This window comes from Tetrao urogallus (genome assembly GCF_951394365.1).
Source record: "Tetrao urogallus genome assembly, chromosome: 7".
NCBI classification, from domain to species: domain Eukaryota; kingdom Metazoa; phylum Chordata; class Aves; order Galliformes; family Phasianidae; genus Tetrao; species Tetrao urogallus.
In genome coordinates, this window is record NC_136820.1 from 23,883,413 (window position 1) to 23,897,608 (window position 14,196).

The 14,196-nt window shown below is 42.2% G+C and overlaps 1 protein-coding gene across 1 annotated transcript in view; it reads left to right on the forward strand.

The window, feature by feature from the left end:
- Positions 1-11,710: 11,710 nt before the first annotated feature.
- MEOX2 (mesenchyme homeobox 2) overlaps positions 11,711-14,196 on the forward strand; it is a gene marked incomplete at both ends in the record, with an annotated part of 51,480 nt that continues 48,994 nt past the window's right edge. Inside the window, one exon of the mRNA XM_079538055.1 lies at positions 11,711-12,221. Coding sequence (XP_079394181.1) covers positions 11,711-12,221 — 511 coding nt within the window. The remainder of the gene's footprint in view (positions 12,222-14,196) is intronic.

Genomic DNA, 14,196 nt, shown 5'->3' on the forward strand with positions numbered 1-14,196 from the left:
AAAACTATTCAGAAGTGCTATTAATTAAGAAGGCTTTTTGGGAATACATCTCCTAATTCTTGCCACATAATTTCCTAGAAACATTTTTAAAGAGGAATACTGCATTGCTTTTTGTGTTGCAAGCAAAATTACTCTTAAGAAAAACCTAAACTGAATGTTTGTATACGTTTCTAACTTTAGATAGAGTTGCCTTATAATTATCCGGTCTCATTTCTCTTACTATATATCTTGTCTATTAAGAGGAACAGTTCAGTGCATAGCATCTGACAAAAAAGGGTAAAAATCTCAGCAGACATCCTGCTAAATTGTTACCGATGATTCAACCGGTCACTAAGTAAAATTAATTAGTGAGGTTATAGGTATTTTATCAGCAAGATTACAATTACCTGTTTCTAGTGATTCTGTGCTAGTACTTTATGAAGGTATAATACTCACATGTATATGACAGTTCTGAAAGGAAACACCAAACATATTTGAGGAATACAATCAGTGCTAAACAGATTAACAATAGATTTGGCTTTAATACAGTAAATCCAGAGAGACTCTGCAAGCACAGGAACTAGCTACATTTTCTACACAGATGTATTTCCTACTATTTAATGTATATAAAACACATGAATTGAATTTGTTATTGCTATTCTGTACCATGAGGAGATTCAGGGAAAAAAAATCCATAAGCAAACTACTAAGTAAAAGAAAATAGTGTGTTGCACCAATCTGACAAGTATTCACTGCAAAATTTTTATTAGAAGACGTTCATACATGCAGGGATGCTTGCTTGATTTGTGAGAGGTTAAGGCTGACTGGGTCCATTAATATGCTCTGTCCTCAGTAGAAAATAGTCCCTGAGATGAAGTACCTGGAAAACTGGGCTTTCTCTGCTCATGCTCTTTCTGATCAGACTTGTCTTTTTCTGGCAGGTTTTGCAAGCAATCAAATTGACTTAAAACATGAAAGAGAAAATAAGTCCTGAAGTTGTGCTGAAAAAGCGGAGCGTTATCTTTCTTCTTGCTCTGTTTGCCTGTGTGCACAATAAAAGGAAGCTGGTGGAGGTCCTGATCCAGGAAAGGGATTAGGGCCTTTATCATCAGACAATAAGTGGAGCAAATTGCAGACCACAAACTATTTCTCTTCAGCATGCAACTGAAGGGCTTGTGGCTGAACTTGGTGCCTTGAAGGGACTAGGCGGAAGTACAGGGAGGTTGTAAAAGATGAGCAGCCAGCAAATGAGAGATGCTTATGAAAGGTCTGCCGTTGAGCAGCAAGCAGAGGGGAATTCAGGAAAAAAATACGTAAAATTCTAAAGCTTTGATGTCCTGATCATTTGGATTAGCTCCAAAAGGTGCAATAATCCATCGTATCGTTACTCCAAAGCTTTTGTTTTTCATCTAATAAGATTCCAAAGGAGAGCATTTGAGACACATGCAACTAAAGATTATACCATGTGGATTATCAAATACATCCAGCCAGTAACTAAGAACAGGACTATTTGTTTAATAGTGGTTCCATTCCATACAAATAAATGAAAGGATTTAAAAAACAGAAACAAAGACTTCCATGATCAGGGAAATAAAATCTTTCTCTTTCTGCTCTTAGTCCTCTTTTTTATCACTCAACTCTTCCTCAAAAAGCGCTCAGAGGGGTGCTGGGGAGAGGTTTTAGTATTATACCCCGTAAAATTAAAGATCATAAAGCAGAACATTGACAAGGTGACTGAACCCCTTTGAGCTTTTGAGCTAGTCTTTGGAAGGAGTCCAGATTTTTGCTAACTCTTTGTTTTCAATCCAAAATAATCTGGAAATAATAGCTGTAACAGGAATGATAATAATGTATACCTGTAATAAGGGTACAAACTGGCTGAAATATGTCAGCTTAGCGTCTGGTACTAGCGGTATGAACTCTACCTTAACGTGATCATTTCCTAAGAATTCCTTCAAATGCTGGGCTGTTTGAGGGCTGTTTAAAGGATTTGTGTTTTTCCAACATAAATTGACAGACACGCACAACAAGAGGACTGGAAAAAAACTGAGCAGAAATCCAACCCTCCAAAAATCTCCATGGATAAACTGTTTCCCTAATAATCCCCCATTACATAAGCAAATAAATATCTATAGAAAATTGTCTGAAATTCTGACAAACTCAGTACCTTTTAAGATGCTGCAAAGCTGATCTATAATACTGGTTAACTAATTGTATGAGGAACCAGGAAATCATGAAGGCCGCTTAATTTTCTGGAGCCAGAGATTTTATTTTCCCTATCTCTAATTCAAAGTTAGTTGTTGGTTGGTTTTTTGTTGTTGTTGTTGTTTGTTTGTTTTTTTAATACAAATTATCACAATGTGGTGAGCTTTCCCTCTGATATTCCATATTCCTGGTACTCTCTGTGTGGGGACCTGCTGCTTGAGCCAAAGGGGTGGTTGGCTTGTTGTGTACTCCTGATAGATACTTCAGCAATGCTGCTAGATTAAATAGCAAGGGACAGCAGAATTTTAGTCATGATCCATCAGGCAGATCTGAGAGGAGCTGTTTGCCCTGAGAGAGGATAGACTTTCGAGACATATGGTGCTATAATGGGGGGGTGGGGATTTTTCAATTCCAATCCACCCATTCCGGATGAGAGAGACTGAGCTAATACCCTTGTGTATAGTGCAGTGCATGTAGCTACGGAAGTAGCGTTAAGATGGAATTTATGGACTCTCTAAATTGTTTGCCAGGAAATGTTTACTAGCTATGCACAATAAATGACTGTGAAAGCGTATTCCTGTGTTTAATATGACATGGTTATTTCCTCATATTTTGGTCGTACTATTATGATACCAATAAAGGAAACTTAAAAAAAAAAAAAAAGAAAAAAAGAAAAAAAGAAAACAAACAAGCAATGTATGTTCATATTTATGGGACTTCATTTTGGAAAGTCTGATTGACTACAAATTGTATGGGGTAAACTTACTCCATGCACCCCTGGATACATGCCGTGCCTGCCATACTTGAAATTCAATATATGACTTATTTTTAGAGTAAAATATTTTCATCATCAGGCCAAGGTATATTTAAAAAAAAGATTTGTTATCACATCTATGAGGGTTCAGATGTATTCTGTATTTCATCCATAATAAAATTAATGTACTGGTATACGGGAAATCTACCTACCAAATTTCCAAAATGGGTACACAGCTTCACAATTTAGAAATACATCAGGCAGTACTGGATTGCAGGCCAAAATCCTGGAATTTTGCTAAAGGATGTGACCTTTATGTCCATACAACTCCCAGTTATATCAGGGACTACTGTGCAGTTTTATAGGGTGTGTTAGATTAGATACATTCCCAAACAATTTTCTCAGCTAGGAAGCGAAGTCAGAAGTTTGTCTGGTAAACTGTGCAAAGAGGTTTTTCTGTTCCTTCTCTTGCTTTAACGTTAGGCATTCTTTTTTTTTTTTTTTTTTTTTTTTTTTTTGTACAATGCATCTAAGGTCTTTCCCTGTTATTAAAACAATCATTAATCTAATCGGTTTGAATCACACATTAAAGATTTCAGCCTGAAGGTATGCTTGTATTTTTTGCAAGGTTGAACACCCTCTTACAGTGTATTCATCTATCCAGAAGGTTGTTCTGCAAACGATTTTTTAAATTTAATAACTAAATCTCTGCAGCAAAGCAGCTTCTCTGTTTCTACTTGTATTTTGTGCAAATGAGAATAACTACAATAGAAAGGCATACCTTCTCCCTTGGTTGCTATGAATGTAACAAGGGAGATTACTAAATAAAAATGAACAAAAGAAAATCTGAAGTTTGGTGTCTCAGCTTCAACAAAAAGTCATCTAAATGTTTTAGTGCAATAAAAATTTGAAAATGCATTCATAAAAATATTTTATCCAGCAGATCTCTTTCACACATTTGTTTCAAAGTGCAATTTTCAGTTGTTTCTTTTTTGATTGTTGCCGGGGTTTGGTTTTTTTTTGGTGTTTTTTTTTTTTAATTATTATTTCCTTTTTTTTTTAATTATTATTTCCTTTTTTTCCTTTTTTTAACAAAAGGAAGAATATTATGCTCAGCTGCATACTTTTAAAATTGTTATTACAGTCTAACAATGAAGCTGATCCTGTAAAGTATCTCCCGTGAGGTTGATGAGGGAAAAAAAAAAAGACTCAGCACTTCTCAAGGTCAAGTCTGAAGACAGTTCATGTCTTAAAATGTTTATAGGATGAACTGTTTCTTTACAATGTTTTCGGAGACTACCAAGCTGATCACAGTGATGGAAGCATAGAAAGACTACATTATTCTGTGATGGTGGTGGAGGTAAGAAATAGTAATGAGAAAGAGGCACCAGGAATACCTTGGTGACAGCAAAACTTGTTTCTGCAAATTGGAATCTTTAGTTTGGATGCACTACATATACATGATTCATACCATGGGATATTGGTTTTCATTCAACTTGATTGTTTCAAATGAAAGAGCTTTAGATAAAGTTTTTTACTGTAGTAAATACTTTTCTCAGCTTAATCCCGCTGCCTACAACTAATGAGATGAAAAATCCAAAATGCTTCCAAGGCAGCTTACCTGGACATTGTCTGCTTTATTAGTTTTAATCGGAGCTGTATTGGGTATCATGAAGGAAAAGGCACAGCTTTCCACGTATCATAGCCAAGAAGCTGACATGTCTCATGCCTTTCTCTTCCATTAGAGACATGCTATGCCTCCAGATGCTGGATTCTGGATTTAGGGGCATATACTGCTCTTGCACAAATAAGACTTGCATATGTTACGAGTTAATTCCATTTTGTTGTGTTCTCCTGCACATGGCATTTTGAAACAGTTAAGTGGAAAATATTTTTAGTTTGCCATCTTGTATTGAAATATTCTTGCATTATTAAATACAATCTAAATCCGTAAGTGATACGTTCTATGGCTAAAATGCACAAATGCCTAACATGGACAAAATGCTCTTGAGGGAACTGCAGAAATTCAGATAGTGTCTCCATGTATTGTATTTTGCATGTGTGTCTCAGGCAACTAAAAAGTATGCCAAAAATATACCTCTTATTTGCTTCACAGCTGAGCTTCACCAAGCTCACAGTCCTAGGCACTTTATGTTTGGAAAACAGGGGATAAAGAATAAATAGGATAGAATAATAACAATTTTATTGTGGGCATCTATTTTAGATGAAATATATGAGATAGGCACCAATAAAAGAAGAATGTGGCTCCTGAGAGTGTGCCAGAGTCTAATACGTACACTTGGATGTTGTGAAGGCTCCTCAAAGGCAGCCCCTTAGTGGAATGGCTTACTGAGCTCACCGTGAGACCTATCTGTATTACTGTGCAAGTGTGATGCCTAACGAAGCATAATGAATACAAATATCCTGGAAAGGCTCATTGCAAGAAGCAGTACAGTATATTCACAGCACATTGATGAGGCTACATTTGGTTTTGGGAAAATAAAATGAATTATCCAAATAAATCTATTTGTCTCCATAAGGTACTCTGCTTGGACTGTTTTTAAAGATACTGCAGAAGTTGTCTAATTTTTTAAACATCAGTAGTGTCATTGGCTCCAGAAAACTTAACATAATTTCCTGAATATGGTCATATCTTTGAAACAGCTACGATTTCATCTTTTGTGATCCTCCTCTAAATTAAGCAAATATTTTTAAAGGAAATCTAGCTTGCTATTTTTAATTTTTTTTTTTCATAAGCTAAAATGTCAGAATCTAAAATGATCATTTCAAAAAATGGTTACTTTGTATTTGATTTCTCCTCCTCGGTATCAGTTATTGGCGTTATCTTATATTAACCACTGAGGGCTACAATGCAGCTATGCCTAAAAAATTACAAAAAGCTACATGTGATTTTTTGCTGTTTCCTACAGCTACTATTAATTAAGGTTCCAACCCCGCGAATGCTTCTAGTCGAGCAAATTGCCGTGAATGCAGACAGGACTCTGTAAAAACACAGAAGTACTCCCACGTGAAGCAAGTGAAATGAATAGAGCCTGAGCTCCTCGGGGTGATGAATATCATTCTCTCCCAAATACTCGCTAGTTCTGGCTTTCTGCTCTGAGTCTTGAGCTCATCACGCTGTAAATCACAGGCATATATACCTGCAGAGTAGGTGACATAATCCCAGCAGCTATTAAAACCTAGATACTGTGTAGATATTTATTTATGCTTGGTGCATTCATCTATGCATATGTGTCTTTTTCTCATTCCAGAGCTGAGAAAATTAGAAGTGGCGAGGAATATACACTGCGAGCTGCATTTTCCTCATTAATGTGCAAAAGAGGTGATGAAGATTAGGGACTTATCACGCTGCTACCATCCCCCAGCAGCAGCAGAATTATGAAATATGCCCCCTGCTGCTGGTCCTAGAAGGGCCCAGGAATGTCAGCCAGGGATGATAAATAGATCAGGTAATGATAGTTTTTTCTTCTCTACTTTGGTCTTTGTAAAGTAAACACTCTGTTTATTTGTTCGGTAAGCAGGAGTAAGTCTTAGTGTGAAACATTTGATGCACAAACGTCTGAGTCAGCTGCATTTTTTATTCTGGATGATCAAGTATCATCGGCAAAATTTTAACTGCACAGTATGAAATAAGCACTGGTAAAATTTAAAGGGTTTAAAATGCACTTAACCCTGTTTCCATCTGCATCTGTGTGTATTTTGATGGGGGATCCGGTGAAATGTCCTTTGTGTAGCTATCAAAATCCACAGTGCAAACTTCATTAAATAATGAAATGAACAATATGAAAAAAAACAAGCCTTTTTCCCTCTATGATTAGTAATTTTAATAGGAGAATTGACTGAGTATAGTATCTAACTGTCAAGATCTAAAGAAAACAAAATGGAAAACATATTTTTCAGGCATCATTGGCTTGCCTGCACATGCGCTTCAAATACATTTCTAAATACAATTGAGAGATATGGATCATTAAAACACCCTACAAGGATTGAGATAACTGTTTTTTAGGTCAGAGTTCTTAAGTGGAGATAATACTGAAAAGAATTGAGCAGTTGGTAAGTTGCAATGTAACATGCAGATTGGGAAAGAAATGGCATTGTGCAAGATAGTTTAGTCTGCAAATGGATTACCTATTTAAGACGTACGAGCGCACACCATGGATTTGAAGAGAACTTGTTCTGGGGCTTTTGAGTATCTAATGCGGAATGCAGTTTCCCCACAGTTTAAGCTCTAAAAGCATTCCTGAAACATCATCGCTCAGGTGTGAAGCTTCAAGTACATTCACCATTTTAGTATTTCATCAGTTTATTTAAAATAAATAAGAAGCGTAAGATATTTTACTGGCTGGAGTGGGTTGGCAAATCACATAACTTTTAATGATGTAATGCAAAGTTGTAAATCATTTTCAGTGAGGGCCTCATAGTTCAGCACAACTTTTATGTAATATACTAAATTGCTGGCATAGCTTTAAAATTTGTAATACTTGGAGATCATGAAAATTAGAACAGAATCCATATGTATCCAGGAGAAGTAGCTGAAAATATGGATTCGGGCTTAACGTTTTTATAGATATGATGTAGTCTTTAAAACAAAAATTGTGTCTGATAAGTGTTAAACCAATGCACATGTAAACGTTAAAAAGAGTGAACTGGAAGTACACCAAAGAAATGCAGTGCTAAAGTTATGTGGTGCACTTTGTGGCAGTGGAATTTCTCAAAAAAGCACCCCTGATTTTCTGGTGAGTCACCAAGAAGACACCAATACACCATCGATTTATGAGTGGTAAATGCAGTTATCAGTGTCTTTAACTAGGCAGGGATTAGGCATTTCTGACAAATCAACCAACCAATTATTCATTCTCTGGGTGAGGATTTTCAGTTAAGGCAACCAAGCATCTCTGAAATGATGCATAATCCCCTGGCTTTACTGCTGCTTGTATCTGTAGGTTTCCTTTGCAGCACAGGTATCAAGAGAAATAATTATATTGCCTCCATGGGACTTAAGCAGGGAAAAATTAGGAAAAAGGAAGACTGAAAATAAACATACATCTGTTGTGAATCTGGATTGACTCTAAGGTTAAATAATGATGCCTGCCTTCACCAAATTGCCATGGAAAAATACGAACTGATCATAATTACAGTACAATAAAATCTCGTCCTCTTGCTTTGGTAGGCTCTTGAGTACAATAAAATCTTTGGCTAAAATAAACTGAATTCATATTTGTTAGCTTTCTCTTTGACAGTAAGGAGAACGATCTCAAACGGCATAAATTGCCACCTTTTTGCTGACTTCAGCAAAGTTAGGGCAGTTTACCCCCATTGATACAGTGGTCCCCAAGTAGGACCGTCTGATTTCCTTGTCCTGTGCACACTGCAAATATACAAACTGCACACCAGAAAGAAATGTTTGAGAATTTTACTTACATTCTGGCATTGCTTGAGAAGATGGTGCTTTTAGCCTTCAACGTAAAATACCGAATGAGGCTACAGAAGTCCTAAAGCAAAGAAATTGCGTGCTGGTTCATTCAGGTCAATTTTATATGATCTCTTTTGCCATAAATCGTAAGTTAAAAAAGGAAACAACAACTGCAACCAAAAAACACAAAGCGAATGCAAATATTAGCCCTTATATGAAAATATAAATGATGTTCCAAACTGCGTTGGCTCCAGATGTTTTTATGAGTTAAACGGTTTACTGTTTTCATATTTAAAACATTCTATTTTTTCACTTGATGTTATAAGCTTTGGGCAAACTTGCTGGCATTGATTTAAATAATGCTTTTGTACCATATGTAGGTCAAATACACATTCTAAAAAGATACAGTACGAACAAGAATCCAACCATTTACATTGAGAGGTAATAGCTGCTTTACACTTTCTTCAGTAATTATTGCACCGAGAAGCTTTGCACTGGAGCTTTCTTTGAAAAAATCACAAATGTTTACAAAGTATGGCATCACGTAACCATAGTTATCCGATAGCTCCGTTCAGAAACTTTCTGGATTGCTCCAGTAAATGTCTGTTTATTTGCCTCATCATGAGTTGCCTGTGTTTGGATTCTCCTTACATCGTTTAAAATGAAAGCACAAAGCTTCATTGAGGTTTGCATTTCCAGTTCTTCTGTGCTTCAAAGCGCTGATGGAAGAAGTGCTAAGAACACTTGATGTGGGACTTGTGTATGTATTGGGGGTCACCAGCGCCAAAGGAAATGCAGCCTCACATATTCACGTCTGGTTATGAAGCTGATGGCAAAGACGTTGCCGTGCCATTATGGCTTTGTTACTGCATTCCTTTTATATTTTTTCTTTTTCTCTTTTATTTCTTCACCTTTTCAAGCCTCTCCTACCTCTCTCTAAACAGCACGATTTGGCTCCATCTCTTACCTTCTCTTGGAAACCCAATCTTTCTCCCTTCCCCTTCCCCTCTCACCCTCTCGCTTTGCTTCACTTATTCCCCCTTTCTTATCCCGCGCGAGAAATCTTGTGCGGCCATCCCCTAGAATTTAAAAAAAAAAAAAAAAAAAAAAAAAAGGGGGAAAAAAAAAAAAAAAAAAAAAAAAAAAAAAAAAAAAAAAAAAGCACTTTCACAGCGCTTTGGGTCCGGGACTTCCCCGGCCCCTTCGCATCCGTGTCGGTGTCAGAGCTCCGGCAGCGGCCGCCCTTGCAGGACGGGTCCCTGCATTCCTTCCCCCCCCCCCCTTCACCCCCGGCCCCCACGACGGCGTCTCGCCCCCTCGGCCGGGGCGGGCGGACTGACAGCAGCAGGTTGGAGAGCCGCGGAGCGCAGCGGGGCCGGGCGGCCGCTCCTCGCGCTCACCTGGGGCCGCCCGCGGCGGGGACACGAGATCGGGGCCGGCGGGGCCGGTGGCCCCGTGCTTTGATGGCACACCCCGCTGCGGGGACAGCGGCATCACCGCGCCCGCGGCCCGGCGGGTTCGCGGAACCAAGAGCGCTTCAGCCACTGCGATTTCTTTGTACTCTTTTTTTTTTTTTTTTTTTTTTTTTTTTTTTTAATATTAGAGCACATATTGAAACGATAAACACAATGAAAAGCACAAAATATTTCATCAGTGTTGTAACTGTATATTTCCTTTATTCTGAAGAAATATCAAGTTTTGAACAGTGCACAGAGGCAGCGACTTCTGCTTTGGACGCCGCTCTCTTTTTAAAGACCGCATTGTTACAGTTAAATCTAGAGACAATTCTTAAAAAGCATTAGATGACAGAAAAGGGGGGAAAGTCTTACCGTCGAAAGACTGCTGCAGGTTCCAGCTCAGCCTGAAACTGCAGGGAAAAGTGGAGCAGCTGCTGAACAAAAGTTTTAGATTTTTTTTTTTTTTCAGAAAGTCTGCAAAACTAATTTCCCACAAAATAGGACTCAATTTCCGTTTAAGAAACCAGCTCTTGCAAATCTCATACAATTCCTGATTTTTTCCAATGGCAATTCAAATTCATTTTATCTTTCACACATGGACCCAAGAGTTTAGACTGAAAAGGGAGAGCTTTTTTTTTTTTTTTTTTTTTTTTTTCACTTTAAGTTTGGTTTGCAGGGAGGAGGAGGAAGGTAGAGCGAGGAGAAAGGGCAAAGGAACTCAGCATTTCAGCAGTGGGCATCGCTTTGAGCAATGATCAGTAAGCGCTTTATCCTAGTTTAAACCCACGTACAGCCTTCCTCGGGGCTGCTGCTAATCCCACGACACGCGCAGCCCAGGCTGTCCCTCTCCAGTTTGTCCCACGCTAAAGACTGCGACGCAGCAAACGAAGAAGTTGAGCAAACTGCGCTTCTGGAGGGGCAGGGGGCAAGAGGCAACTTGTCTGTGTTCGAACACACGTGGCAGCTCGCTGAGCACCGGGTGTTTTATCGCAGACCCACACACACTGGGGTTCTCCTGTCTTTAAGGCCGAGGTGTGCGGGCAGTCTCGCGCAGCCAAGCCAGGCCATGCCCAGGTGCGCTGAGAGCTCAGGTGGGGCTGCAGCCCCGCGCCCTCCAGGCGTATTTGATTTCGCCCATGTACTGCACCTCGCTCCTGCGCACACTCCGCGGGGTGTCCTTTATCGCTCTCCCTTCTTTCCAGGATGGAAAAGGGGTGGGGAGGGGTGCGGTGATGGCCCCGTGGGGCCCGGCCGCCCCCCGCCTTGCCCCGTATCCGTTCGGAGGGGGGAACGCACAGCCCCGGCGGAGCGGCGAACGCGCTCCCCGCGTCGAGGGGGAGGAGAAGCGGCCGTTCCCCGCTGGGCCGCCCCCGGCCACCCCACCCCAACCCAACCCAACCCCCCCCCGTCGCCGCCGCCGCCGCCGCCCGGGGCGCGCAGCGCTGCCGCCCGCTGCCGGAGCCGCTCGGCGCGGGGATGGCGCTGGCGTTTTGGAGGGAGTTTGCATGTGGTCAGTGCTGTGCCGCTAAGCCAGCCCCCAGCTCACATTACACACTACTGTATTTATAACCTCTCAGAGCCGTTTCCCCCTTCAAGCAGTTCTCTGGGACCACCTTCTATTGGCTTCAAGCTCTCCCACTTCTTGACATCTGAGCAGCTCTGAGAAAGGCTCATCTAGGTCCGAGTGTTTATGCAGCGGAGACTGGCCGCTAGGGCTAAAGACCTGGATTATCTGAGCTCAGTTGCTTGCTGCAAAGTCTGTCGTTGCCGTTTTGGAAAAAAAAATCCCAGCCCCGATCTGTTTACAGTGAAAGTTGACAAAGGGTGGTGAAGTTGGATCCTTCCTAAGCTCTCCTGCCTGGAACCTGAGACTTGCATGCCATGGATCACACACTCTTTGGCTGCCTGCGCAGCCCCCATGCCACCGCGCAGAGCTTGCACCCTTTCTCCCAGTCTTCTCTTGCCCTGCATGGAAGATCCGACCACATGTCCTACCCCGATCTGTCTTCTTCTTCTTCCTCTTGCATAATAACGGGATACCCCAATGAGGAGGGCATGTTTGCCAGCCAGCATCATAGGGGGCACCACCATCATCACCACCATCACCACCACCACCACCAGCAACAGCAGCACCAGGCTTTGCAGACGAACTGGCACATCCCTCAGATGTCGTCTCCTCCCGCCGCGGCCAGGCACAGCCTCTGCCTCCAGCCGGACTCAGGAGGACCCCCAGAGCTGGGCAGCAGCCCCCCCGTGCTGTGTTCGAACTCCTCCAGCCTGGGCACTACCACCCCTACGGGGGCAGCGTGTGCGCCGGGGGACTATGGCAGGCAGGCTCTGTCCCCGGTGGAAACGGAGAAGAGGTCCGGCAAGAGGAAAAGCGACAGCTCAGGTAACGACGGCTTTCCCTGAGGGGTGGGAACCCGGGCGGAGGGTACCGGGGAGCTGCGCTGCCGGGTCCCGGCTGTCCCAGCCCGGCCCGGCCCGGCCCGGCTCGGCTGTTTTCGCCGCGGGGCTGCCACGGGGCTGCCCTCGGCCGCGTTCTCGGGATGTCCGTCATTAAGGGCAACTTTATTAGGGCCACGGGGGGGAGAAATAAAAAGGAAAAATCCAGCACGTGATAGCGCATGAAGTAGTGAAGGTGGCGGCGGCGGGAGGAAAGTTTCCATCCGACGGGGTGAGAGCTGTTCATAGTTTCGGTGAGGATTTTAGGATCTGGCTCCGCGTCCCCCTCCCCCTTGTCGATCCGCCACCTCTGCCCCAAAGTTGGGGACAGGACGCGCTCGGTGCCCCCGCCCTGCCCGCGGGCTGCGGCATTGCGGCACTGCGGAGGGAGATCGCAGCGTGGGGCTGCTCGGGCCGTTCCGAGCCTTTTGCACCCTGTGTGTAGGATCTGGATATGCGTGCCGCTCAGTCCTCGGGAAGGGGCAAAAGCTGGGGTCCGTCAGCCAAACGGGTGAATAAGAGCTTTAGAAAATTGCTGGTGCCGGGGGCAGAGGGAAGGAAGGAGCTGTCTGACTTTTCACAACACCACAACTCTTGCTTATAGATGAGCAGAAAAACATACAGAGCCGCGGTTATTTTAGGAGGGTGATTTGGGAGCTCTGGGCTCACAAAAGCCCTGACATAATTTCTGCTTAAACCGGCGGAGCCTAGCAAGGGCAGCTCTGACTAAAGGCGTGTGGTGCAGGCGATGCAAAGATGGCACACGCAAACCAAAGGGCCGTCAGGGATGCAGCGAGGGGGCAGTGGGCACTTGGAAAGGAGGACGCGGTGCTCCGAGAGCTCCAGAGCAGGCGTCGTAAATTGTTTGTTATCAAGGAAGAGAAAGTGAAAGGCTTTTCCACATAGCTGTGGAGTTCCCAATTGAAACCGTGACCTCTTGCAGTCAGAATGTTGTTGGCTCGGTAGAGTAGTGAGCGATTGGAACCATTTAGGAAAATGACCCTGAAGGATACCATCATTACATTAGTAAATTATTTTTATTTGTCATTCAGGATAGGCTTAGTTGAGTTTTATCTTATGTAGCCGGGCTGAAAAGTCTTCCAAGAATGAAAGCTGTACTTTGTCAAACAGCGGTGGTGAATTCCATCGATGCATCTTCCTTGTACTTTATGAAACAAAAGGAATTGTCAGATTTTTGTGAGGTAGAAGTGCTACAATTTGAGTCCCTGTTACTACTGAAAAATAATTGGATGCCTGTCCTGTTGGTGTAAGGATTTCTTGTATTTGTCAGCGTACTTAAAGCTGAAGCGAAAAAAGGAAATGGGTCCCTTTCACTGTCAGGGAAGTATCTGTATTGCTTTCTGTTTATTTAATTTTGCGATGCAAACCAAAAAAAAAAAAAAAAAAAAAACAACAAAAAAAACCCACTGAGGAATGTCACAGATTGTATCCTGAAGGGACTGGAGCCTTCCGTTGGATTTAGTGGACACGGGTGGGAGCCTTGAGTTGCGGCTGTGCTTACACTATCGCGCTGTGCTCCACACATCACTTTCTGAGACTTTCAAAAGACCAAAGCAGGTAACTGCTGGTTGCCCCCTCCTCTCTCAGAGGAAGAAAGCATTTTGTCCATTCACTCAATGAGGAACTTATAGAACTGAAAATAGGCACCTTCTGACAGCAGCTGGGTAGCTGCAATGTCTTTGGTCTTTCCTCAGGAAAAGCCAGAATTTTGGACAACCATTTAACCCCACCCCTTTATTAATCCTAAACTCTGATGCTACTTAATGCCATCCTAAGGTATGGCAGAAGGAACTGTTGTTAACTTGCTGCATTTCTATATCTGTAATCCATAATTGCCTCTCATTAAATTAAAAATCACTCCCTTTATTTCTCATTAATCTGCTTTTTTAAACAAATGGCCA